Here is a 26,359-nt window from a genome sequence, read left to right on the forward strand (position 1 = left end):
CCCCTGGGAAAGAGTGGGGCTAGGCCTAGAGCCCAGACCTTCCAGACATGCCATTCTTCCTGCCAGGCCACTTGGACTTTTAAAATAGAACTCTAAAAGCAGGTTCTTGAGTTGACCATTTGTTAAAACAATGTTTGAAGGAGGGGTGACCCCGATGACATTGAGAACTTCAGCACTTGTGTAAGCATGAGAAAAATCAGCTCTGCCAAACTTGTGTCCCCATAGGTGACCATGAGCTGAGAAGCTAACCCTCCTGCGTGCTTGCATTTTGAGTTATGCATAATCTGCTAGGGTTCATGTTAGTGATGGCATGAGCCTGTGGAATCTGACAAGCAGCTCTCTAAACTCTGACACTCAATTCAATGCAAAACGAGTAGGCTCTGCAGTTCATTCAAGAAAGAGCTGCATGCTTGACACAGAATAGGCCACTATTTAATAGCCTTTTTATCTGGCTCACTTTTCTTCTCACTTACTCCTGTGACTACAGCTTGCCCTCCAAGTCAGGTTTCTCTGCAGAAAGGAGATGGAGACGCCTTTAAAAACAAAACCACACACACAACAAAAAAACCCTTGCTTCCTTTCCCCCTCCATTTGGCTCCCTGTTAGACAAACCTCCTCTCCAGAGAGGACAAGGCTAGATACAGCCCAGCCATGGAAGAGGCAGGTCAGAGTGAGCCCCTGCTTTTCCCCCTGGGCAGATGTGCTCAGCAGAAAGAACTACTGCTGTTCCTACCACATGCTGATTACATATAATTGCACCTGGAGTCTATTCCAATATAAATGTCATTCAAATTAGCTTAGCTCTTCCATCCAAGAACTCTCAGGAAGAAGAGCTGTTCACACTGCCAACACATGAATCCAAACATGCCAAGGAATCTAAATAAATCAAGTAACAACTCATTTAGGATAAGGTTTAATACAATGAGCTTGCGACAAGCCATAATGTTTTGAATTTATTCCTCATGCCTAACATTTATTTGGTTACTATAGGTTTTATTTTGCAAGGGTCCTCAAGAGTGGCCTAGAGGTTCTTTAGTGTCATTGTATTTAGGCAATCTTTCTTTGGGCATCCCAAATCTCTACCTCACTTGGAGGTGACGCTGAGAGGAATTGAATTGCAGAGTCCAGAGCTTATTGAATTTGGACATCCAATTATGGGAAGGAATTGAAACCATGTTTATTGTTTTGCTTAAAGCTGAATTCAAATAAGAGCAGCTCAGCTTTATATATTTTCCTATAAGGACATTCACATTACTGAGAGCCAAACTCTTTACATGGTCAGCTTAACCGGAATACGTTCCCAGTGTTCATAAAGTCAGAGAAGGGCTGTGAATTTGGAAGGGAACTTTGTCAGCCTAATTACCTCTGTTGAAACTGAACAGCTCACTATTTTTCATTATAGTGGCTTTTTAGAGGTGTCCAATCTCTACGTGGCTTTTGGTACTTCTCCTTCTAGTTTGAAAGGAAACAAAACTATTTTATTTTTTATTCACTTGTAAACATTAGGACCCACCTTCTATGTAGATGAGGTCTTAACATCAGTTCATTTCACTTTGGATCATAAAATAAATACTACAGACACTTCTGAAGAGCCTGTGTACTCCTCTGAGATACCTGTCTCCTCTCTACTTCAGAAAACTACTATCTTTTGAATTTAGAAATTACCATTCCCATGAATGCACAATACTTATTTATAAGCTCAGAAAACTACATATAATATCTGTTAGCCTATTTTTAAACTCCATGTGAATATAAAACAATATGCATAGTTCTGTGGCTTGTTTTTTTTTTTCTCTAAGGTTATATTCTTTATATTTATCTGTATTAATACATGTAGTTATATTCTTTATATTTATCTGTATTAATACATGTAGTTATATTCTTTATATTTATCTGTATTAATACATGTTGTTCTAGCTCATTGATTATGAAATTTATAGTATTCTATTATATTTATATATAGCGAACAATCTGCATTTTTTTCTAGATGGACATTTGCATGTGTCTAATTGATTCCTCCTACAAACAATGCTATGGAAAACTTTTTTTTGTAGAGTTGAAATGGAAAAGAGGGATGTGGGGGTGAATGCATGGCGTTTGCTGGACCAGAACAAATGACAACATCAGCACGCCAGCATTTACCCTGTAACGCAGATGTTTTAAAATAGCAGGATGTACACACTCAATAAAACATGTTATGACACTAAATATCTAAAACATCTCAATTAAAAAATTAATAGCTTCAAATCATAACATTATAAACTATTTCCCTTACTACTATTGGCTTTGCAGTTTTCTGGGTGCTGAGTTACCTCCAGCAAGAATGCCCTTTGGATTGCCACCTCCACCCTGGCGGGCCCTGTAAGGGCTTCAGTACCTTCCTGCTGTGTTTACTTGACGCCATGGCCTCTCCCTACCCACCTTAATACTCTTCTCCCCTGCTCCTTAGCTCCTCCAGTGCCACCTTGCCCACTGGCAGTTCCCACTCAGAGGAGAGATGTGTGTTTTTCGAATGGCACTTCTGATCCTTGCTCAGCCTTTTTTTTTTTTTTTTTTTTTTTCAGGGGAGGGGTGGGGCATAGATATGCATGGGGTGGGGAGGTTGGAATGGGGAAGAGAAAGTGAGATGCTAAGAGGCAAGGGTTTCCAAGAGTGGTGAAGTGACGGGAGGGTTTGTCAGAGAGGAGGAGGAGGGAAAGCAGAGAGGGATGGGGAGAAATCTAGGAGAGTCTGACATAACAATATTTACACAAAATATACACAAATCTATGCCAGTGCTTTAAAATGGCACCGATTACTGGGATAATGGAAAATTGAAAACTGGTTCTGCAATCAGTAGTAATATAAACACTTTTTCAACTTTACTAGATATTGCCGTATTGCTTTCCTAATTAGCTATACCAATTTACATTCCCAGTGGAAGTGTGGGAATTACCCATCTTACCACATTTAGCTAGTACTTGACTTTATATGATTGTATAACATTTGCTAAATGGGTTTGATACAATATTTCATTGTCCTTTAAAGTTGCAGCTCCCTGATTATTAGAAGAGTAGTTGAGTACCTGGCCAGTACACTTTTTATAATTTTTACAATTTTTAAAATGCATTTTATTATAAAGGCAAAATGGTTTTATAACATCATATTTAAAATGTAAAAAAAAAATCCAAGTAAATTAAAATTCATAACCTACCACATAAAGCTGCTTATGAGTTTTATTTTTGAAAATAGCTCTATAGAGAGGTTTAAGGCATTCAATTTGATGTTTTGACATATGTCTACACCATGGAAGCATCACCATAATCAATAGAGACATTTCCATCACGCCCAAAGTTTCTTTCTGCCTCTTAATAATTTCTGTCTTCTCTCCACTCTCCTTATCCTGGCAACCATGGGTCTCCCTTTCTGAATCCTCTGTGTCATAAGCATCTTTCAATGGGTCATTCCTTTACATTGCTGAGCAGTGTTCTACTGGGTGGCAGTACCACAGTTTGACCATTTACCTCTTGATGGACATGTTTATTCCAGTTACTGAATTGATTGACCATTTAAACTTTTTTAGGGTAAAATATATATACAGAGTGGGGCACAAGTAGGTTTATAGTTACTCATGTGGTAAATTATATGATAATTCATAAATAATAATACAAGAATAAACTGTTTTGCATACTCACAACTGTAAGTCTACTTTTGCCCAACCTGTATATCCATAAATCTTCTCATTTGCAAAACATTGAACATGAAATAATCCCTGCTATAAATCGGAACCTAGGACAGTGCCTGGCATGTATAGATGTTCAGTGATAATTATGTGATGAAAGACTAGGTATCTGCTGGCAGATCTGAGAGCTAATTCGGAATACACAGCAAGTGAACCTAAGAAGTTGAAGAGCATGAAGCAGTTGAACTGAACTGAAGTCAGTTATAGTCTTTTACCCACATGTCAGGGCATCCGGCACTGCTTCCTTGGAAGTCTTTCCTTCAAAAGCAGCCCATCACTTGTCTTTCACTGAAAACAGTCTCTCCCTTTGTTTCTCTTTTGTTCCATCCTTCACCCAAGCGCTGAGTTCCAAACCTTAACTATCGCTGAATCTCCCTCTGTTCATGTCTAATCAGTTTTCAGGTTTTGGTACTTCAGCTTCCTGCATGTGTTGGTCCATTGCCCCTATCATGCGTTAGTACGGTCTCTGCCCATCTCCTTCCTCAAATGTCTGTTTCTTCCACCCTGTCTCCCAGGCTCTTGTTTTCCCCTCTCTAATTCACACAGTCATCATATATTTTTCTAAAATGTAATTTTGACCATGCTGCCTCATTGCTTCCAGCTCTCCATTAGTTCCTCCTGCCTGCAGGTTACAATTCTGGGTCCTCAGCACAAATCAAGAAGCTCTAGACTTTATACCACCTGCCTCCTGACCTCACTGATGCAAAAATATTTAACTTCTTGCAGGTTCCTGAACACAATGTTCTGTGTCCCACTTCTGTGCCTTTGAATACACCTGTCCTTCCATCTTATGGAATCTGTCACCAACTCTGACCAGGCACAATGACTCAACTCAGTTTGGAAGCCTTCTTTGTCCATGTGCACACATGCACACACACTCAGACAAAACCCAGCAAAGTTAATCACTTCTCATCTGTGCCACCAATGTCTATGTCACAGAGTGTGCAGGCCATGACACTTTTACCTTTGAATCTAGTAACTGGTACCATGGCAATTACCAAGGAGGTGCTCAATAAATATGTTGGATGCTCAATAAGTATGAGTAACTCAAATTTTGGTGCTCAATGCATAGGCATAGATGAATGTATGACTTAAATATCTGATCAAGTTATAATTTTTCAGCTAAAATATGTTTGATGTTTTTCACTTGTTTTCAATCCTCTTATCACCACCTTAGTCAAAAACTATTCAATCTCCTGTCTGAACTGTTGCTTTAGCTTCCTAACCAGCCTATGTCACTAAATTCTCCCTCTTTTCTAAACCATGCTGATGCAGATTAGCTAATCTCCTACAAGGATACTTTAATTGCATTACTCCCCTTTCAGATTCTACTGCCTGGCTTCCAAAAAGCTCTAGCTACTTTAGCAATCCAACTTTTTTTCTATTCCTCAACACACATTCTCCATTCTTGCCAGCCTGTCTTCCCACTTCCCCATGCCAAGCTGTGTTCATTCCAGCTTGTGTTCCAGGGCTCAAGTTTATCCTCTCACCAGAATACCCTGTCCTCTCACCTCCATCTGTCTGAATTCTGCTAATAATTTATGTCTGGCTAAAGTTGCACCAGTTTGACCGCGCCACCTCTCCTATGGACTTTGTTGGTGTTTCTCATCTCTTAGCACCCAGATTCTAACTGCATTGTAGACAGTCTTATAAATAGGTGAGATAACTCATTGCAAAATATTTCAAAGTGAGTAGTAGTTAAAATACAAGGGACTGTATATTCTTTTCCCCTACTTCACACAAGAATATAAGCTCCACAAAAGCAGAGAATTTTTGTCCATCTATAATAATAAAAGCATAATATGCTAATTAGACCGGGCAGCCAAACGACCTTCTGTATGACCTTCTGAAAGAAGCCAGAGCTGCAAGGGCTGAGGCAAGCCTCTGCGGCTGTGAGGGCTGAGCCCCTTGTACAAATTTGGTGCATCGGGCCTCAAGTTTTGTTCATAAAGGAAAACTAAGGGCTTAGTAAACACCCAAATATTTGTCAAATAAATAAATAAATACATAAACAAATAAAGGAATGAAAAAATCTACTACATGATGGAGTTTCAAATATTATTTTCTTCAGAAAAGAACTTTGAGCGGCCGAGTAGTTCTGTTGGTTAGAGCATGGTCCTGATACAGCAAAGTTGCAGGTTTGATCCCCGGTCAGGGCACATACAAGAAGCAAACAATGAATGTATGGATGAGTGGCATAGCAAATTGATCTCTCTCTCTCTCTCTCTCTCTCTCTCTCTCTCTCTCTTTCTCTCTCAAAATCAATAAATAATTTTTTTAAAAAAACTGAGGGAAATATGAAATATGAACAAGTTTGTGTGATTTCTGAATTTTAAACAGTGTGATATTTTAAAGGCAATTTCTTTTTTTAATATATTTTTATTAATTTCAGAGAGAGGAAGGGAGAGAGAGAGAGATTGAAACATCAATGATGAGAGAGAATCATTGATTGGCTGCCTCCCACATGCCCCTACTGGGGATCGAGCCCGCAACCTGGGTAGGAATCCAACTGTAACCTCCTTGTTCATAGGTCAACACTCAACCACTGAGCCACACCAGCCGGGCTAGAGGGATTTTCTTAAATGGAATAACAAGACTAGAAAATCACTGTGTTCATTTATCTAAATGTGGTATTTAAATTTTGAACTTAAAGATTTAAGAAGGGAGTGACAAAGTCCCAGTTACATTTGAGAAATGTAATTCTTATTATTCTCTGCAGGAGGATTTGCAGAAAAAAAGAAAAGAAAAAACAACAACCAGAAAGCTATTTGTTCATTTATTGAGATACAGTTATAGAGCATTTTCTTGTTGGTGTGCACTTAAAAGAGAATAGGCTGCTAAGAGTCTGAGTGATCAGCATAGCAGGTAGGAAAAGCTTAGATGATGAATTATGAAGACTTAATTTAAGTAGTGATGAGGATGAGAAGGAGTGAATATTTTGGAATTTATTTAGGCAGAAGCACTGAAAGTATTTGATGAACTCTGTTAAGATTGAGAGCTTGAGTCCTGATTTGCTTGACCAGTTTAATAGTATAGTTAGAGATAAGAGTATGAGTGGGCATGAAAGGAATGATGATGAGCTTAGCTGTGGATTTACAATGTTAGAAGAGTCTGTGAAAAAAAATTGTGGGTCTGAACAATAAAGAATTGTATATAAGACCTACTGCTTAAAGATATATGAGGATTGAGGATGGATTTTGAATTTATCAACAAGAAACAGTTGTTGATGACATAAGCTTGTGTAGAAATTCCCCAAAAGGGTGCTTACCTGAGTGAAATGAGATGAGGGCTGAGGCTGCAGATTACAGGCATCAAAAGGTTAAGAGGACAAGAATGACACAGGAAAAAGACTGAAATTTAAGGGCCAGATGTGACGTCAAGAAACCAGGAAAGAGTTGTTGTATCAGTTAAAATGGTTTCAAGTGCAAGTAATAGAGAAGCTGACTCACTTAGCTTTAAACAATAAAGTAATTTATTGGTCCACATAACTGGAATTCCAGAGGTAGAATGGTCTGGGGTGGGTTGATCCAGGAGCTCAATAGCTTCATCAAGAAACCAGTTTCCTTTGTCTTCTTTTGCTCTGCCATCCACAGTTTGGATTTGTCCTAATTCTGTTTCTTTGGGAATAGAATAACTGGTTGTAGAAATCAGGACTACATATTCTCTCATTCACAACTGGCTGAAGAAACAGTTTGGCTCTGGAAGCTCTCCTAAAAGAGTGGAGAAGAACTTGCCACTAGTCTCCAACAAAGTCCTTCTTGTGTTCCACTGGCACAAATATGCTACCCAATGATTCCTGAAATAGTCACTAACTTGGGGAGAGGAACTAGGCCTCCATCTCCCAGAGCTGAAGGTGGATTTAGCTTTTCCTGAGATGCTGAACTTTGTTGGCAAGAGATGAATACCTGAACAAAAATCAAGATTCTTTAGGTAGAAGGAAATGGAAAATGGGGAATGCATAACCAGGCAGCTAGGACCACTACAGAAATATTAAGTAAGTCTAGGAGGAAGAAAGTTTGAGAAGTCACTAACATCATCAGAGGCTAAAGAGAGTCAAAGTAAGAGTTAAAGAAATAAAAAACAAAAGGAGCCAAGTAAATTAGTTAACTAGAAGGTGACTCTAGATAGACTTCATGGATACTAATTGAAGTGGAGATAGGGCCTTGGTAAGAAAGAAGATATGAAGCTTTAATATAAATTTAAAGATTCTGGCTTTTGAAAGGAAGAATAATGATAATATAGCAGCTAGGAGGGAAAAGTAGTAAGAAGAAGGGTTGTTTTGCAATCAGCAATTAGATGTTTTAAAGTCTAGTCAGTGTCTCCTAATCAAGTTCTGATGAAAGCTCTCCTGGTGACCAGTTCTATGAACTTAGTCAACATGTCAAGCTCCCTTTGAGAGCTCATCACTTAAAGGGGAAAAAACATAGCATATATATATTGAAAGCAGAGAATAATCTTACCTGTATTTTAGTTGTTTGTGTTTAGGGGAGATCTTCAATATTATAGTCCACTGAGGCATCAAAAATCATTTATTTGGGGACTGAAAATAGAATATTTTTGTAATTTCTAGCACAGTAACTATTTGTGAGAGATAATCCAGTTAATGCTAGTTGACTATTCTGCATGCAGCCTCACTTTTGTATTGAGTGAATCTTGCTTTGTAGCAGGTAGAATATGAAGCCCACCATCCCCCTTCAGCAACAACAAATTACAACAGATTGAGATTAGTGTCTTTAAAATTAATGACAGTAGACCATTTTATTGTAAAGAAAGAATTACACTGTAGGTATTTTAGGAAGTTACTGTTCAAGTGCTTTAAATTCAGAACATTATGTGTTCCCCTTAAATGGTAATGGTTGGAACACTTCTAAGTTTTTGTCACTTGTAAATCAATGAGATTCATGTGACAGAAATCTCAAAACTTTCATCCTACATCGTATAGGCTAAATGACCACTTATTTGAGAACTTATGGGAAGCCGTTCATATTTTGCAGGCAGAAGTTACAGAATGATTTTACTTGGGAAAACAAGAGAAAACTAAAGATTGCATGTAGACCTAACAAATTATTCAGTTTGCTTGATACTTTTTGCCAAGAGTTTTGTCATGAGGGCAGACCATAGTGCTTTATTCCACATTCCCAGCCAGCATTTGCAAACCACCAATCATTTCCTAAGGGACCTTAACAGACGGAAGCATTGAATTCTCTACAGTCAGTGTTGCCTCCCACCTGGGAAAAAGACAGTCCTGTAATTGAATCTGAGCATATGCATTGTCATCCCTCCTGCCTGCCTCTCTGATGTGACAGCAAATTAAAAGACTTAAGGCTCAGCCTGTCTTCCAGCTGCCAGCCCCTGGTAGACATGAGGGAGCCAGAAGGGACCAGGTGGAGCAGTTTTGAGTTGCACTAAACACACAGCGCAAGGAGGTTGGCCGTAACTTCCCAATGAATATTTATACCAGCCCCAATTCTCATGTTGCACTTTGGCAGGGACCAGAGTGCTGAGCTCCTGCTGATTTCAGGGGCCCTGCATTGTTTGGACCTGCTCCGTGAAGTATTACGCCAGATGAGAAGTGGGGCCCAGGTTCCTATCACTAAGATGGGTGGTTGACTTTTTTTAAATGGAGACTATCATGTTATAGTGTCATAAGGATGGGGCAAGGGGGAGTTCCCTGACGTCTTCTGGCATTGCTGTTCATGAATTGCATGCAGCCTCAGCCTCAGCTTCCCGTGGAGTGGAACTTTAATTGTTTATATTAAGAGCCACACAATACTGTATGTTGTATATCATGGCATTTTCTTCATCTTTTTCTTGGAGGGTTTATTTTTGTTTGCTAAGGTCGGGCACTTATCACAGGGCTCTCTCATCACATTTCACATTCTGATCCCTCGTGGCAGGTGCTAACTTCCTTGCGCTCAAAGTGAATGGGTTGAGTAACCTCATAAAGATACAGAATGTCTTGGCATAGAAAAGAAGGGAGTAAAGAATGCCTGTCTATGGAAGACTCTTAGTGTTATTTAGTGAGCCCTGTAAACTGAGAAGATATTTGGAAAACCATCTACACACAAACCCATTAACTTTTTCTAGGTAGTAGATCATAGACTTATATTTATGTTCGTGATTCCCAATCCATATAGTTACCTAATAAAGCACACAACTTATCATTTTTGTTTTTTAAGAAATTTTTATTGTTTTTTTTTTAAATTTTTAAAATTAAAACATAATTGGCACACAATATTGTATTAGTTTCGGGTGTGCAACATAGTGATTGGACATTTATATACCTTATGATGTGAACACCACAATAAGTCTATTTATTGATCATTCATTACAGTGCAAAGTTACTATTGTATTATTGACTATATTCTCTCTGTTGTACACCACACCCCTGTGGCTTATTTATTTTATAACTAGAATTTTGTCTCTCTTATTCAACCCTCTACATTTTTTACTGCTCTTCCCCCACCCTGCATCCCTATGGCAAACATCAGTTCATTTTCTGCATCACTGAGACTGTTTCTGTTTTGTTTTCTTTTTTAGATTACATATATACTAGTAAGTGAAAGTGTATGGTATTTGTCTCTTTCTGTCTGACTTATTCCACTCAGGACAATACCTTCTAGGCCCATCTATGTTGTTGTTGCAGATGATAAAATTTCATACATTTTTATGGCTGCGTCATATTCCATTGTGTACTAGTATTTGTACCATTTCTTTATCCATTAGTCTATGGTTGGACTCTAGCTTGCTTTCATTTCTTGCCTATTGTAAGTAATGCTTCAGTGAACTAGGGGTACATTTATACGTTTGAATTCGTGTGGGGTTTTGTGTGTGTTTTTTGGTGTGTCTTTTTTTTTTTTTTTTTAATCCTCATCCAAGGATATTTTTCCATTGATTTTAGAGAAAATAGAAGAGAGAGGGAAAGACAGAGAGAAACATCGATGTGAAAGAAAGACATAGATCGGTTGCCTCCTGCATGAGCCCGAACCAGGGCCCGGGCCAGGGAGGAGCCTGCAACCCAGTACATGCCCTTGACCAGAATCCAACCTGGGACCCTTTGGTCCGCAGGCCGACCTTTGTCCATTGAGCCAAACCGGCTAGGGCTGAATTAGTGTTTTTGTTTTCTTCTGGTAAAAAGTCAGAAGTGGAATTTCTGGATTGTACAGTAATCCTATTTTTAATTGCTTGATGAACCTTTCTACTGCCTTCCATTGTGGCTGCAGCAATTTTATGATCACACTAGCAGTTCACAAGGGTTCCCTTTTCTCCACATTCTCACAAACACTTGTTATTTGTTGACTTTTTGATGATAGCCATTCTGACATATCTCATTGTACTTTTGATTTGTATTTTCCTGATGATTAATAATGTTGAGCATTTTCTCATATGATGTTTAAGGCCATTGTTTCCATTTTGAATTTTTGTCTGGATTTTCTATTTATTATTGTATGTGAGTGTTAAAGTCTCCTACTGTTATTGTAAAAATGTCAATTTCTCTCTTTATGTCTGTTAATATTTGTCTTGTTTATTTAGTCGTCCTATATTGGGTGCATAGATATTTATGAATATAATGTCTTTTGACCCTTTGATTATTATGTAATGGTCTTCTTTTTGTCTCTTTTTACAGTCTTTGTTTTAACATCCAACTAGTCTGATATGAGTATTGCTATCCCAGCTTTCTTTTTATTATTTTTTTCATTTGTTTTTATGTGGAATATATTTTCTATACCTTCATTTTCAGTATGTGTCTATCTTTTGATCTGAAGTGAGTCTTGTGTATGCAGCATATGGGTGGGTCTTGCTTGCTTTTTTTTGTTTTGTTTTTATCTTGTTTTGTTTTTATCCATTAATTTACCATATGTCTTTTGGTTGGAGCATTTTAGTCCATTTGTTTTTAAACTAATTACAGATAGGTATGGTCTTTTTGCCATTTTGTTAATTCTTTTTTATTGTTATATAGTTTTCTTTGAATTCCTTTCTTGTTAATTTTTGTGTATCTTTTGTAGGTTTTGGTTTATAGTTACTATTTGGTATATTGATCTATATATTTTGCTGTATATTTTAAGCTGATCGATATTTTAAGTTCAAACACATTCTAAAGCGCTACAGTTTGGCTCATTGTGTTTTAAAAATTTTTGTTTGTGAATTCCCTAACTACTTCTTGTAGTTATAGTTGGTTTTGCTACTTTTGTCTTTTAACCTTCATATCAGCTTTTTTTAAAAAAACAATGTTTTTATTGATTTTTAGAGAGAAAGGAAGTGAGAGGAATAGAGAGATAGAAACATCAGTGAGAAAGAAACATCATCAATCAGCTGCCTCCTGCACGCCCCTTACTGGGGTTGAGCCCACAACCCAGGCACGTGCCCTGACTGGGAATCGAACTAGTGACCTCTTGGTTCCTGGGTCAATTCTCAACCACTGAGCCACACCAGCCAGACCATATTATCTTTTTAAGTGTCTGATTCACTGTCTATTATATGTTTGCCTTTTTTAGTGAGATTTTTTTCTTTCATAGATTTTATTATTTCTGCTTATGGCCTTTTATTTTCTGCCTGAAGAAGATACTTCAATATTTCTTGTAAAGTCAGTTTAATAGTGATAAACTCCTTCAGTGTTCACTTGTCTGGGTAGAGTATTCTAGGTTGTAGGTTTCTTTTTTTAGCACTTGAAATATACCCTGCCACTCCTAGGGCCTGTAAAGTTCCTGCTGAGAAATCTGCTGATCTATGATTAGCTCTCATCATTGATGTTTCTCTCTCTCTCTCCCTCCCTCTCCCTTCTTTTCTGAAATCAATAGAAACATATTTTTTAAAAGTAAATAATTGCTGAGATTTCAACTTTTGCTCTCTTGCTTCCTGCTCTAATAGGTCTATGGAAATGCAGGACCTAGCAAGTCCTCATCCTCTTGTCGGAGGTGGTGATGCCCCTGGTAGCTCCAAACTGGAGAAAGCGAATCTCAGTAGCACATCCGTCACCACAAATGGGACAGGAGGTAAGTGTACAACCTTAAAGACACCCAAAAGCACATTTTCACATTTTAATGTTTGCTGCAATTTCATATGTTAGGGTCTGCTATTAAAGAAATATCTCATTAGCAAGAACACAATCAGCATAATATGCAAGGAATATATAGCTAATGGATTATTTATTGTTCATTTACTTGAAATTTTTGTTTCTCCTCTAAAACTGGAAACATTCAGAAACATCCAGACAGCCCTGGGCAACATTGAAGGCTTTAGTGAAGCTTCTTTTTTGCATTTGCCCTTGTAAATATTTTCTAAAATGTGGAAAATGTGGCCAAAAGGTTCTTACGAAAAAAGAAGATGAAGAAGAAAAGAAATTGTACTATTTTATAATTTTATTTTGAATTATAAGAGAGAGAAGATCTACCAAAATTTTTTTCTTAAAATGTTGTTTTCCTTAAAAGTAAATTTGGAAATAGAAAAAGTATATCTGCTGCAATTTTCTTTACAAAGAGAACAATACCTAACATGTATTTAAAAATATGAATTTAATATTTTTTTCCAGGTATCTTCTCATTTGATTAACCCATAATTAACACACAGCATATGGCAACAATAACAGTTATTTCATATATCCTGCCATATTGTTTTTATAAAATGCATTCAACTTTCCAGAAAATATAATCTTATTTTTGCATCACAATATATAGACTACATCTCTATACATATGTTTCATTTTAAATCAATTATTTTCAAGTTTTATAGATCTAGTTATTTTATTCAGTAAGTGAGAAATTACATGAAATTTGTTTTAACTTATAAACTTCATATTATTAGATATCAGCATTTGCCACATCATATTTTCTTTAAAATTTTCAATAAATATTTATGAAATTGATACACCTCTTTTCACTTATTTGAGAAGAACTGCGCAACCTAAAATCTTCTTTGTAAAGTTATGTGCATTGCAATTTGCCTGTATTTAATAATGTTTTATACCAAACCCTTTGTAAATTAACATTTTTCTTGTTTATAATGTTTATTTGTCTCTAAACATGCATCTGTAGTTTTGGCTAATTAATTATAGGATTGCAAATTTATGAGATTCTTTAGTGATGACTTCTGAAGTAAAAACATTAATATTTAAACCTTACCTTGGTCCAAATAATAATATTTTTTAAAAACTATGCATTCTGGAAGCAGACCTTGGAGTTCACTAATCATCATGTGTATATATTTAACGGAACTAAAACAGACCTGATCAACTAAAATGTAAAAGTCATACCATGGCAGTTATAATTTTTGGCGAAAAGGTCAGAAACCAGTGCAAGCATTGGAAACTATTCGTGTACACTGAGCAGGCACTCAGACAATGAACCCTTATACTGTTCCTGTTCTCAGGGGACAACATGACTGTTTTAAACACTGCGGACTGGTTGCTGAGTTGCAACACCCCCTCTTCCGCAACAAGTATGAGAGATGATGGTACACTGCATGTGCTTGGGTGTGTGGATTTGCCCTTCTGGTTTGCTTTCTGTTGCTATTTCTGTGTTTGCACCTTTTTTTCTGTGTCCAGTACTTGTAAAGGAAAAGGGAAATGATCATGCCTTTTAGTTGTTTATTGGTAACAGTTGGCTATATTTTTCATATCAACTAGTATTCTCATCTCAAATTCTTATTACCAGCAGTATTCTTAGATTTTTTTCATAATTTTACAAAAATGGTGCATCAGTTGTTTTTCTAACTACATGTCAATTTATTAAATGGATAATTGAGCACCACATTCATGTCAATCAGAGAATTTGAAACAGATTGAGTGTACATACAAACTTGTTTATCTTTATAACCTATACATTTTTATAATTTATGTTGACTTTTTAGCATGGCAGAAGATATTTGCTATTTTAGAGACTTTATTAAATATTCCAATTAAAGTAACATTAACAATCAGTTAAAATTCCATTATTTAAAAAACCATCAGTGATAAAAGCTATATATTTAAAATTGTAAACTAATATTGTCTTTGAAAATATTTTGAACTATAGACATTTACTACATTCATATATGTAATATATATTAAAGTATAAACAAACCTTTATCCTAAATCAAAAGTTAATATACTATCAAAATTTAAAAATAAATATAATTCCATAGCACTATGTTAGAACCACCCAACACAAGATTAAACAGAACTCACTACCTATCACAAATGTGCATTACAAGCAAGCAGTTAGACTAGGCACAGACTTGCCATATTTCGATTATATTATATTATGAAGAATACTCCATTATGCCCATTACTTATATATTTATAATTTTCATTTCAATTTTTTCTTTCAATTTCATACTTAAAATATACTTTTCATAGTTAAAAATATATTGCCAGAATTAGTTTCTCTTCATGGGTCTTTATTCATAAAGAATAAGATAGTAAATATTTCAGGCTTTGTAGGTCATACTGCCTCTGTCTCCACTACTTAGTAATGCCATCATAGCCCCAGAACAGCCATGGACAATATATAGATGAATTAGTGTGACTAGGTTCCAATGAAACTTTATTTATGGATTCTGAAATTTAATTTTATATTAATTTCATGTTACAAAATATTCCAAATTTGATCACTTTTAAAACATTTAAGATTTAAAATATTTCTAGATCATTGGCTGATGTTCTGTTCTAAAGTAGTATTAATATAACACAGGCAACTTTACAATAGTATATATATATGTGTATATATATATATATACATATATATTATATAATATTTAGTAATTCATGGCTGATCTTAACTGGAAACATTTTTCTGAGTGTTACACTTCAAGTTTTCTTGTTCTTATTGTTAATATTAAGTGTCATGTGGCCATTTGGGAAGAACAAGGTCTTGTGTGTCAGAAGGATATGATTTGAATCTTGTCACTATACTTATGAGTGTGTCACCTTGGACAAGTTACTGAACATTTCTGAGCTTTAATTCTTTTCTATAAAAGAAAGTTAATAACACTTCCCTGGCAAGACTTTTTGTCCTAAATGAGATATGTATGTAAGTTGCTTGGTAATAAATGCCAGAATATGTCCTTCTTTCATTAATAATTTAATAATAATTGGCCAGAAAATTCTTTTTTTTAATATATTTGTATTGACTTCAAAGAGGAAGGGAGAGGAAGAGGGAAAGAGAGATAGAAGCATCAATGATGAGGGAGAATCATTGATTGGCTGCCTCCTGCACTCCCCACACTGGGATCAAGCCTGCAACTGGGGCATATGCTCTGACTGGGAATTGAACCAAGACCTTCTGGTTTATAGGTCGATGTTCAACCACTGAGCCATGCCAGCTGGGCTGGCAACAAATTCTTAAGGAAAATAAAACATGCATTATGTTAAAATATCCTCCAATGTTTGGTCAGCTAAGAAATTCTTCTGAATTTACAATATGTAAATTGACCACAGAAGGCAAATCTTTAGTGAGATTATACTTTGATTATTAATGACATAGTCTTGGTGGCATATTGATACGAAATTTTTAATGACATTTAATGACTTTTTATGTTGGGTGTTTATAATACAAACTAAGCATTTGGTGCATAGTCTCTCTCATTGACAGTAAATTATTTTATTTTTAATCCTGGGTTTTATTGTTGGTATTGTATCATTGCATAAAATTATTATAATAAAAAAGGAAAAAGCTAATTTTGGGTGTTTTCAAGAACTTTCCATTCATTTTGAGATTTTCAAAAAGATAAATTTAATTATATATTTTATATTAATATGAATGAGTTGACAGTATTACCTTAACCTACCATATTACATTGGTGCTGTTTCAATATATTACACTATTACTTTAATTTAAAATGTTTTATCACCTTAATCCTAATTACATCTGCAGATTTATATTGGTACTTAGATTTTCCTTTCAAATGTCACTTATAAAATTGTTAAAATATAGAACTAGTAATAAAAATAGAATAAATGCAATCATACTTTAGCATATAGATCAGGGATCAGCAAACTTTCTGTAAAGGGTCAGATAGTAAATATTTTAGGCTTTTCAGGCCATATGGTCTCTGTTGTAATTACTCAACTTAACTTTTGTTACACAAAAGCAGCCATAGATAATATGTAAGTGATTGAGCTTGGCTGTGTTCAAATAAAACTTGATAAATTTGAATTTCTTAAAATTTTCACATCACAAAATATTATTCTTTTGATATTTTCAACTATTTAAAAATTTAAAAGTCATTCTTAGCTCATAGACCATTTAAAAATAGGCCACAGAGCAGATTTGTAACATGTGTTATAGTTTGCCCATCCCTGATATAGATATATATGCTATAGGTGTAGTCTACATACTTCATGTACATACACATTCATGAATGTAAATGCATGCCAAGTATATGAAAGTTACTTCCAGATACAGGAAAGATCCTAATTTACAAGATTCAGATTTATGATAAGCCATACATTGTATACAAAAATACTTAGATCTATTGGGAGTACTTAGGATAGGGTCTAAAAGTGAATTTTTACTTTCTCAATTACTAGTAAAATGTGGCAAGTTTCTATTATATGCCAGGCTCTGTGCTAGAAAATGGAAACCCAATGGGGCCTATAGAACACAATACTGGCCATCAAGGGACCAAAATCTAACAGAGGAAAAGAGACAAGAAAATAATGAATGAATAATGTGTTCAAGGTGGGTGCACAGTAGAGGAAGGGAATATTTTATTCTACATGGAGATTAAGAAAATACTTCAAAGCAATTTGGGGGAACCAAAATCAGACATTGAGATCAGATTTATGGTATTTTCTATAAAGGGTTGAGCAAAAGTGGGTTTACAGTTGTGAGTTCGTGAAAGAGTTTATTTTTGTATTATAATTAATTAATTAATTAATGTATTATTTATTATTATTATTATCATCAACCTACTTTTGCTCACCCGGGTATTTAGAATCTGCATAACATGGAAAAGAATCTTCCAAAATATTTAATATATCAATGAGTGAATCACATGTAAATAATTTATTTCTGAATGTTATATACATGTGCAGTCGAGCCCTTTTTACATTTGCTTTTTGGAATGAGAGCCATTTGCTTCATCAAATTATTTTACAAAATTTAATACTTTAAGGATACTTAGGAACGAAAGCTATTTGGAACTCATAGGTTTTTGAATGACTATATTGGCTTAGACAAACATAAACCATAGGCTGTAGCAATTATTAAAACTGGCAGGCAATACTTATTGTTACCCTGCAGTGGTATGAATTGTATCCCTCCTGATCTAAATCCTCCTGAAATTCTTTGTAGAACCTAAAAGGTCAAAAGTTGCTATGTTTAATTTTGTGATTCAGCAAGAAGTGTATTTGGAATTATATATATAGATATACACTCTTTTATGTGGACACTTAAATGCATATTTCTGAAGATGAAATATAAAATGTAAATTGCTGGGTCGGCTTTTGTAAGGATTAAGTGTGCTACTGCAACAAATGAACGTGAATGATGTTATGATAATAAACCAGACTTTCTCCAAAAAATATACACATCAATGCTGTACTTGAGTTCTAAGATAAACTGCAGGAACAAGATTTAATTTGAAAATACTAGTATGTGTATGAGAATATGGATGTAGATTGGGATGTGAAGAGAGGAAATCAATGGTTTAGTAGACATAGCTAACACCTACAATCTTAATTGTAGGTAATAATCTTAATAATCTTAATAATCACATACAATCTTAATTAAATCTGTAGATTATTTTAAAGGTGAAAATTCAGTCATTTCAATACATTAAAATTAATTTGACCCTTTTAAAAAACTATTTGGTTCTATTAAAAACAAATCGCAAGTGGATAATTCATGGTCAGGAGGACCAGACAATTCAAGTATTTCTTCTGTGCAAAGTACCATATATAGTTTTTTTCATTTTACTTTTATGGAAACAGACCCTTATTTTGAGCATGTAGAAAACTGCAGAACTCATTAATTAACCTATGACATCAAAATATAATTGCTGCTTTTGAAATCAAAATAATGACTTACTGTTAAACATTAATAAGTATACTTTACAAATAGTGTTCATAGACTTAGATATGTTTAAGTAGGAATTTGGCCACACTTTGAATTTGTAAGTTCCAAGAAATTTTCTCTTGTCTTAGTTTTTAAGGCTTTGGACTGTGTTTTTATCATAAATATGGACATTGCATCACAAAGGGCCATCTAGATCACATTCTGAAACATCTTTATATGGATACAGATTAAAGGAATTCTTGGTTAATTAGTGCAGCCTGCAAAGGCAGTATGGTTGAGAGTTTGGATTCTGAAACTGTACTACCCTGGTCTCAAATTCTAGCACTCACTAGCTCTGTGACTATAGACAAGCTATTTAACCTCTTTGTTCCCTCATCTGAGAAATGAAGATGATAGTATCACCTACCTTTTATGATTGTCATGGGGAGTAAAGGAGTTAATATCTATAAAGCACAGCAAGAGCACCTGGAATGTACTAAGTACCTTTTAAGTGTGTGTTGTTATCGGCCTTCAAACTTGCTACTTCTTGTTGTTGTTTAAAATATTTCATGAGGAAGAAATGGAAAGCATACTGTATTAGCCTATTCCCACACTTTGGAGCTTTCATTTTTATTACCAAAGTGTGCCTAATTGCTCCATCTAAAAAATAGCCCACTCTTACTACTTTCTGAGCCACCACGAAGAGTCACTGTCATGAATGTAAACCATTTTCATACCTGAAGCTAGCCTGTTATGGTGGAAAGATCACGGATTTGGCGCTAAAGACCTGCGTTTGGATCTTAGCTTGATATCACCTGCGATGGACTAGGCCCCTCAGCCCACCCAAACATTAGTTTCCTCCTGTATACATTTGATATAGTGGTTTGCATTGATCAAGGTTGTTTTAAGGAATAGCTAAATATAAATAATCTAGCACATAATAAGCTCTCAATAAACAATTATGTAGTAGCAAATAATTTTGTGGTGGTAAATTTAATTAGTGATCAGCTATAAGCATAATAGGGACTACCATCCAAGTTACTACTAAAAAGTAGTAACCACCATATATTACTTATCATTATACAAATAATGAGATACTACTCCTCAGATTATTGTTGCTATTGAAAAAGAGGTGGACCTTAAATTTCCCTTTTGCTAGGAGAAGTAGGCCAACTTTCTTTACTCCCTCTTTCCAACCTCTTAGAATCTTCCAGCAAATCTTCAGGACATTATTGAAACATGGATAGTAAATTTACCTCAGAGCTCGCTAAGGGAGGGTCCAGTTAGTTCTGTTCCTGTGGAAAGAGAGCATCATCATGACTGCATGTTTCTCCACTAATTAATTGCTTTTCTAACAGCATAACCTAACTGACTTCTTTGGTTGGTGGGTATTTTCTGACCCACTATACTTTTTGTCATATTTGTTCATGGTTGGCTAGTCTTCAGCTTTCTTCTTCAGCTTGCTTCTAAGTTATTTAACCGTATCATTCCAGGAAACATAAGAGGTGTTAAGTAGAAAATAATTTAGTTTATTCCCTTGCTGCTGTGATATATGTAACAGAGCTCTGCCCACAAAGGGAAAATATGGTGTGACAAAATAAGTAGAGGCTTTTCCACTGCCTCCCTCCCCCGACTCACATCTAATAATGACAATTATGTGTGCCAGGCTACATCATTGCCAAGTGAGGATTTTGCCAAAATATACCACCTCAAAGAAGAAATAACATATTAAAGACTTTTCAAAAGATACACTTATTGCTGTAGAAATCATCTTATTCTATGCTTCTCTCTATAATTCATTAAAAAATCATTATGTCATTAAAATAAAAAGCTCAACATCTTATGTATAACTCTTTAGTTTTTTCTAAGAGCAAAAATTTTATTGAGTGCCTCATTTTTCACCCATCACCTGAATATGCTCATGGTTTCTGTATTTCAGTATGCCTCCATTGTACTCTTATGCAATCATTTTTTTAAATCTTCTTGAGGAGAATAAAATATAAGCTAGTACATCTCATTGTTATGTTTTATATTAAATGTTCTGAAGACTGACCAATGGTTCCTTTTTTATGTCTTTTGACTATAATATCAGAGTGTGCTTTAGGTGAGTTAAAAATGCAAATATGTATACTGCTGTTTCAACTTCATAAGGTGGACTGCCCTGAAAAGCCAGATTCAAGATAACTGGCTTGGCCAGAGGAATTTTCGATTAAGTTCTCTCCAAATGCATGTCCATTTAGAAGCTAAATTAACAAAACTCTCCTCATCGACTTCTCAAGTTCTCTCTTGCATGCTCATGGTAGCTAGAAAAACCACTAGTAGAACAGTCAGCATCTTTGATACCAATTTAGAAATAAAACTCACATGTACTTATTCTTCTACATAGTGTCTCTCCTTGCAGTCAAAACAGAGCCTTTGAACAGCAGTGAAACCACAACCACGACTGGAGATGGAGCGCTTGACACTTTTACTGGGTCAGGTAAAGCCTTAAGCTCGTGTGTTGTTACGTACACATCGGGGTACACACAGTTCTCCTAGTGAATGAGCAGCATAAACAGCAAAGCTGTTAGAACATAGGTTTCTATACATTTAGCAATAAATTAACTTTTTTGAGAACTGATTGTCATAAAACTATGCATTTTTAGAAATTATATTTGGAATCATCTTGCTAGATTTTTTTTTAGTTGGCACCAAAACAATCCCCCTTGACTTTCTTATCAGAAATAAGCAGAGCTGGCTTCCTTCATAATTATTTTATACAGTGTTTAATTTAATAATTAGGTTGTAATAGTTGGCTTTATCCCGTCAACTTGCCCATTCAAATGACATAAAAACTGCCTTTTCTCCAACATTTGAGATGTAAAACTATCCATTTGATTCCTTCTAAATAACCTTGTTTCCTCTCTGTGTTTAAAAAAAATCCTCCCATGCAAGCAGCTGAGTGACAAGTATTAAAGGTTAATGGGCTGCAGGAGAGCACATGCGGGTTGCATTAGAACCAGCCTCTGAGAGCACTACTTTCACTCAAATGCTTCAAAGAGAACAATGGCGTGTCTTTAAACATCAATCCTTTTAAATACCAATACCTGATAACTCCCAGGTGGGCACAGAGGACACGCATTAAGTTGACTTAAAGTTACAATATTTTGTTTGGTTTATTATCTGGTGAAAGGATTCTTTTTTTTTTTTTTTTTTTTTTTAATGTGAGGAGGAATGTGTATAGCAGAAAGATGAACATTAAACCTGGAAAAGTATTTGTGGTAATTAAATCTTAGTTCTGTTATTCTATTTTATTTTACATTTTTCCATGTTCTCATGGACAAGGGTTTCATGTGGGTAAGCTTCATGTAAAGAGTTGAGGTATATCCTTGAGGATAATGTCATTATAGCATATATTTGATTTTTAAAGATAAAGATGATCCCATTTCCTGAGTTCACACTATTGGGAGTGCTTATCATGTATTCACATAAATAGTAGTGCTCCAAACAGAAAGAAATAATACATAAAGATTCATATGTATTAATCTATATTTTTTTCTAGCAATTCACTTGCCTCCCAGGAGCTAAATAGATATCAACTAACTCTAGCATTCTTTATTACTCATTATAACCCTTGTAAACTTTCTACAAAGTAAATGCATATGAACATATTTTTAAGGAAAATAATGGAATTATAAGTAACTGATGACATACTTAAATAGCATATCACAAGCTAACTGAAAGCTAAATGACAAAATTACAGAATGTTAGCTCCAGAAGGAATTTTAGAGATCTATGGTAAGAATACTAAGGCACTGAGAAGTTAACGGTGGTTAAGGCCAGACTATCAAAACTGCACAGATAGTCTCTGCTATAAATAGTCTAGAACAGTATTCTGAGCTATTCAGGAGTCTTTGTGTGATACTGATAGGAAAATATAAACATGAGGAAAAAAATAACTGGGAAGAGTCATCCTATCTGAAATTCACACATACACACACACACACACACACACACACACACACACACACATTATTTTTTACAAAGTTTCTTCATTTTCTTTTAAGAATTATCTAGGATTGTGCTGTCCAATAAAGTGGCCACTAACCATATGTGGCTATTTAAGTCTAAATTGACTAATATTTGGTACAAAATTTAAAAATCCATGTAGTTACACTAGTCACATTTCAAGTGTTTAATAGATGTATGTGGTTTTTCTAGTGGCTTTCATACTGGATAACTCAGGTATAGAACAATTCTAACACCATGGACCAAGTTCTTTAGGACAACAATGACTTAGGTCAGCAATCCTCAAAAGCAGCACTATCATAGGACTTATTTACCATTGTGAGGTAGTTGTCCTCTGCATTGCAAGATGTTTAGCAGCATCTCTATCATCTATACAAAATAACAGTAGCACCCTGCACTTATGGCAACCCAAAATGGCTCCAGACATTTTTAATGTCCCCTAGCAAGCAAAATTTCTACTCCACCCCCAACCTCATCCCCTACCTCTCACCCTGTTGACAGTCACTGAGCTAAGGTTCCATGATCATAAGAATAAAACATTAAAATTGCTTGACATCATACTCTGAGAACCTGATAATATTCTTTATAATTTTTTTAAATTAGTTTTAAGGAAACTTTTAAGGCAAGCAGTTTTCCTTACTGTTATAGGCAGAAATGATGGAGTATAATGAGTATAGAGCTTTGGGTAATATCTCTAGATTAATTGAATGGCAATGGGGAAGGTCTCCATGGTTCTCCAGAAATCATACTGAAGATTAGGCTGCCTGGGTAGCAACTGTCTTTACTTTGTTCAACATAAGCTCAACTTCACTTTAGTTAAATTTTATTGTTGTTATCAGTTACGTGGAGACTTATGTTAGAATGAAATGTAGACATTTTAGTTAAGAAGCATAAACTCTCCACATTTTTTGCGAACATCCTAGTTTACTGAAACAAAGATCTTATGTTATATTTAGAAAATGAACATATAGACATTAATATGAAATTTTAATTGACCCTTTATACTGTTTTGAGTGCATAATGCTAATGATTTCTAGATTCATTCGTTAGAGGGAGAAAGGAACATATATATTCAGACTTGTATTCACTCATATGGATTTTTCTGAAATAATTCTGCTCCTTGGCTTATTTAATAAAAGCTTCTTCAGAGAATGTTTCTTTTCAGTATTTGATGTCTCTTTGGAAAAGCTTTGTGTTTCACAATCATGAAATCAACTGATTAGTATTGTCTAAGTTTGGAGTGTGCCCAAGTAAAATTTTATAAATAAGAAACAAAAATCCTGGAATTAAGCCTCATTCAACTATATTTTTGATAAACAGTATTCACTATTAATGAATCAGACTGAATTTCCTGTGGAATAACACTATTAATATTATGTAATGAACGGTTAGTGCCCATAGTGTAGTAAAAAAACGTCTGTTCTCATTTGAAAGTTTTAAACATTCTTTAAGTTTTTAGTAAATAAGTAAAAAATTAATGGTTCATTAGTCAATGTATTTTTAAGTATATATAGTAAGTACACTTAAATAATGGTTGCTGAAAATATTTACAACATAACACCCCAGTCATAATGAATGATTTTCAAAATTGATTCATAATATTCTTGAAAACATACTTTCTGTACTGTTGCTATGAAAACTATAATAGACTTTCATCCTCAGAGTTCACAGGCCAAATAGCATTTTAAATACATTAAATTTTACCTGTTTATGAAGTAGCAGATCACAAGGGCACTTACTAGCATTTTGATATAGAAAAATCTCATGTTTCATGAAATAGTTAGCAACCTAAACCTATTTGTCACTTTTACAATTCTAAAAGTTTAGCTCTAGAATTATTATGAACAACTTAGGAAGGACATAGTACTTTGAAGTATAACTATGATTGATTAGACTAAACTGATTCCAGTGCTGCGTTGTGTACAACTTTAATCTTTTTGAAAGGTGAATGAACAGCAGATGGCCTAATAAAGACACTCTGTGTGCTTGCCCAGTATGGATTGGCTCTGAAGGGACTTCCTCAACACGGTAGAGCCCATATATTTGCAATACATCCGTCTTAGTCAAGCAGATGGTTAAAGGAAAGAGAAACTTCCAAACTTTTGGACATATTCCAGTTTGAGGCTGCATGTTTAGGTGAAATATTAACAGGACCTGGCTTTCACCTTTATGTTCTTCTCAAAAAAGTTCTATCTCTGATAGGTCAAAATATTTTTGTAAATAAGGTTGCTACTGCGTTTTGCAATTATGGTGTGTGTGTTTTTTTGTGTTGCATCATCACCCAGGCGTTCTGTGTATAGTGCAATTATTACTAGAATAGTTTGGACTGTATTTTTAAATTACTCATCTGATTGGTAAAAGAAAGAAAATAGAATATGGTATCATTTGACAATTTGAAAATCAAGGGTGGACTGTCACATTTTTCTTAATTTTTATTATAATTATATTAAAATAAATATGGAGGAAGGGTAATGTATTGGCATCATATTTGGAATTTAAAACATAAAGTTTGCAAATGAAAAAAAATTTACCTTTATATCACGAAAGAATAATCACCTGTAATTGAATATATTTATCCATAGCATATTAATACATAAAAGCATGCTACTGATTTGAGAAACTGAAAGAATGATGGAGGTGAATGATTTTTAAGAATTCATTTCATGCTCTTAGAACAAAGTTGAAGCAGTTCAGTTAGAATAAAATAGGTATCTGTTTCTGTTTAGAAAATGAATTCATATTTTTGAAAGTCATGAATTTTTAGATACATATCTTTAATGTGATAATGTCTTTAAATTGGTTTTGTATACTCTAGTGAAATATACTTATGAAGCAACCTTTTTGCACTTTTGTGTGTGTCTTACAGTAATAACAAGTAGTGGCTACAGTCCCAGATCAGCACATCAATATTCCCCACAGCTCTATCCTTCCAAGTAAGTGGTCAGTAGATTCTTTCAGATTTGTTAGAATAATTTTTCAGGATTACCTTTATTAATCTGTAGTCACACAATATAACTTTAAATTGGGATACATTTCTGTATTTAAATGTGTTATAGATAGATACTCTGGTAGATTAGTTGGACAGATACATATCCTGTATAAATCTAGAAATAGAGATATACTCATTTTTATTTGGACAGTTCCCTTAATCCTGGATATTGATATACCTTGAGGAAAGCATCAAGATCAAAACAGAGCACACTGATTTTTTAAATGAAAACCCTAAAATGCTAATGAGTTTAAAGCAAATCTAAAACATTACATTTTATTCAAACATCACTTTATAATTTGTTCCATCATTACAATATTTTTATTGGATTTCAAGTCTTAATAAATATATTTTTGAAGAAAATGCTGTACTGTTTTTATAAATAATGTAGTCAACTTATTGAGGGCAGTGGTAGAAATTTCAAGTTTAACTGTATTGATTGTATATGTAAATTTGGTTGCAGTCAGCCAGATGTGTCAAGATTTACGATCCCTGATTCATACACATTTAAGCGTTCTTTTCTGTAGCAGCTAGAGTGTCTGTCTTTAACAATAGGTAGGGGGTTGGGTATCCAGTTGGGAACATTTTGTAGAATGTGGCATGATGAGGGGAATGGCATTCTTTTTATTTTCAAGAAACTAGCTGCCTACTTTTTTTTTTTTTAGATTT

The 26,359-nt window shown here is 34.7% G+C and overlaps 1 protein-coding gene across 3 annotated transcripts in view; it reads left to right on the forward strand.

The window, feature by feature from the left end:
- EYA4 (EYA transcriptional coactivator and phosphatase 4) overlaps positions 1 to 26,359 on the forward strand; it is a 227,065-nt gene that overhangs the window by 157,393 nt on the left and 43,313 nt on the right. For all 3 annotated transcript variants that reach the window (XM_036318349.1, XM_036318351.1, XM_036318350.1), the window contains exons 4-6: positions 12,590 to 12,714; positions 21,080 to 21,172; positions 25,568 to 25,634. In XM_036318349.1, coding sequence (XP_036174242.1) covers positions 12,590 to 12,714; positions 21,080 to 21,172; positions 25,568 to 25,634 — 285 coding nt within the window. The remainder of the gene's footprint in view (positions 1 to 12,589; positions 12,715 to 21,079; positions 21,173 to 25,567; positions 25,635 to 26,359) is intronic.

Source organism: Myotis myotis, unplaced genomic scaffold (genome assembly GCF_014108235.1).
Source record: "Myotis myotis isolate mMyoMyo1 unplaced genomic scaffold, mMyoMyo1.p scaffold_m19_p_7, whole genome shotgun sequence".
Classification (NCBI taxonomy): domain Eukaryota; kingdom Metazoa; phylum Chordata; class Mammalia; order Chiroptera; family Vespertilionidae; genus Myotis; species Myotis myotis.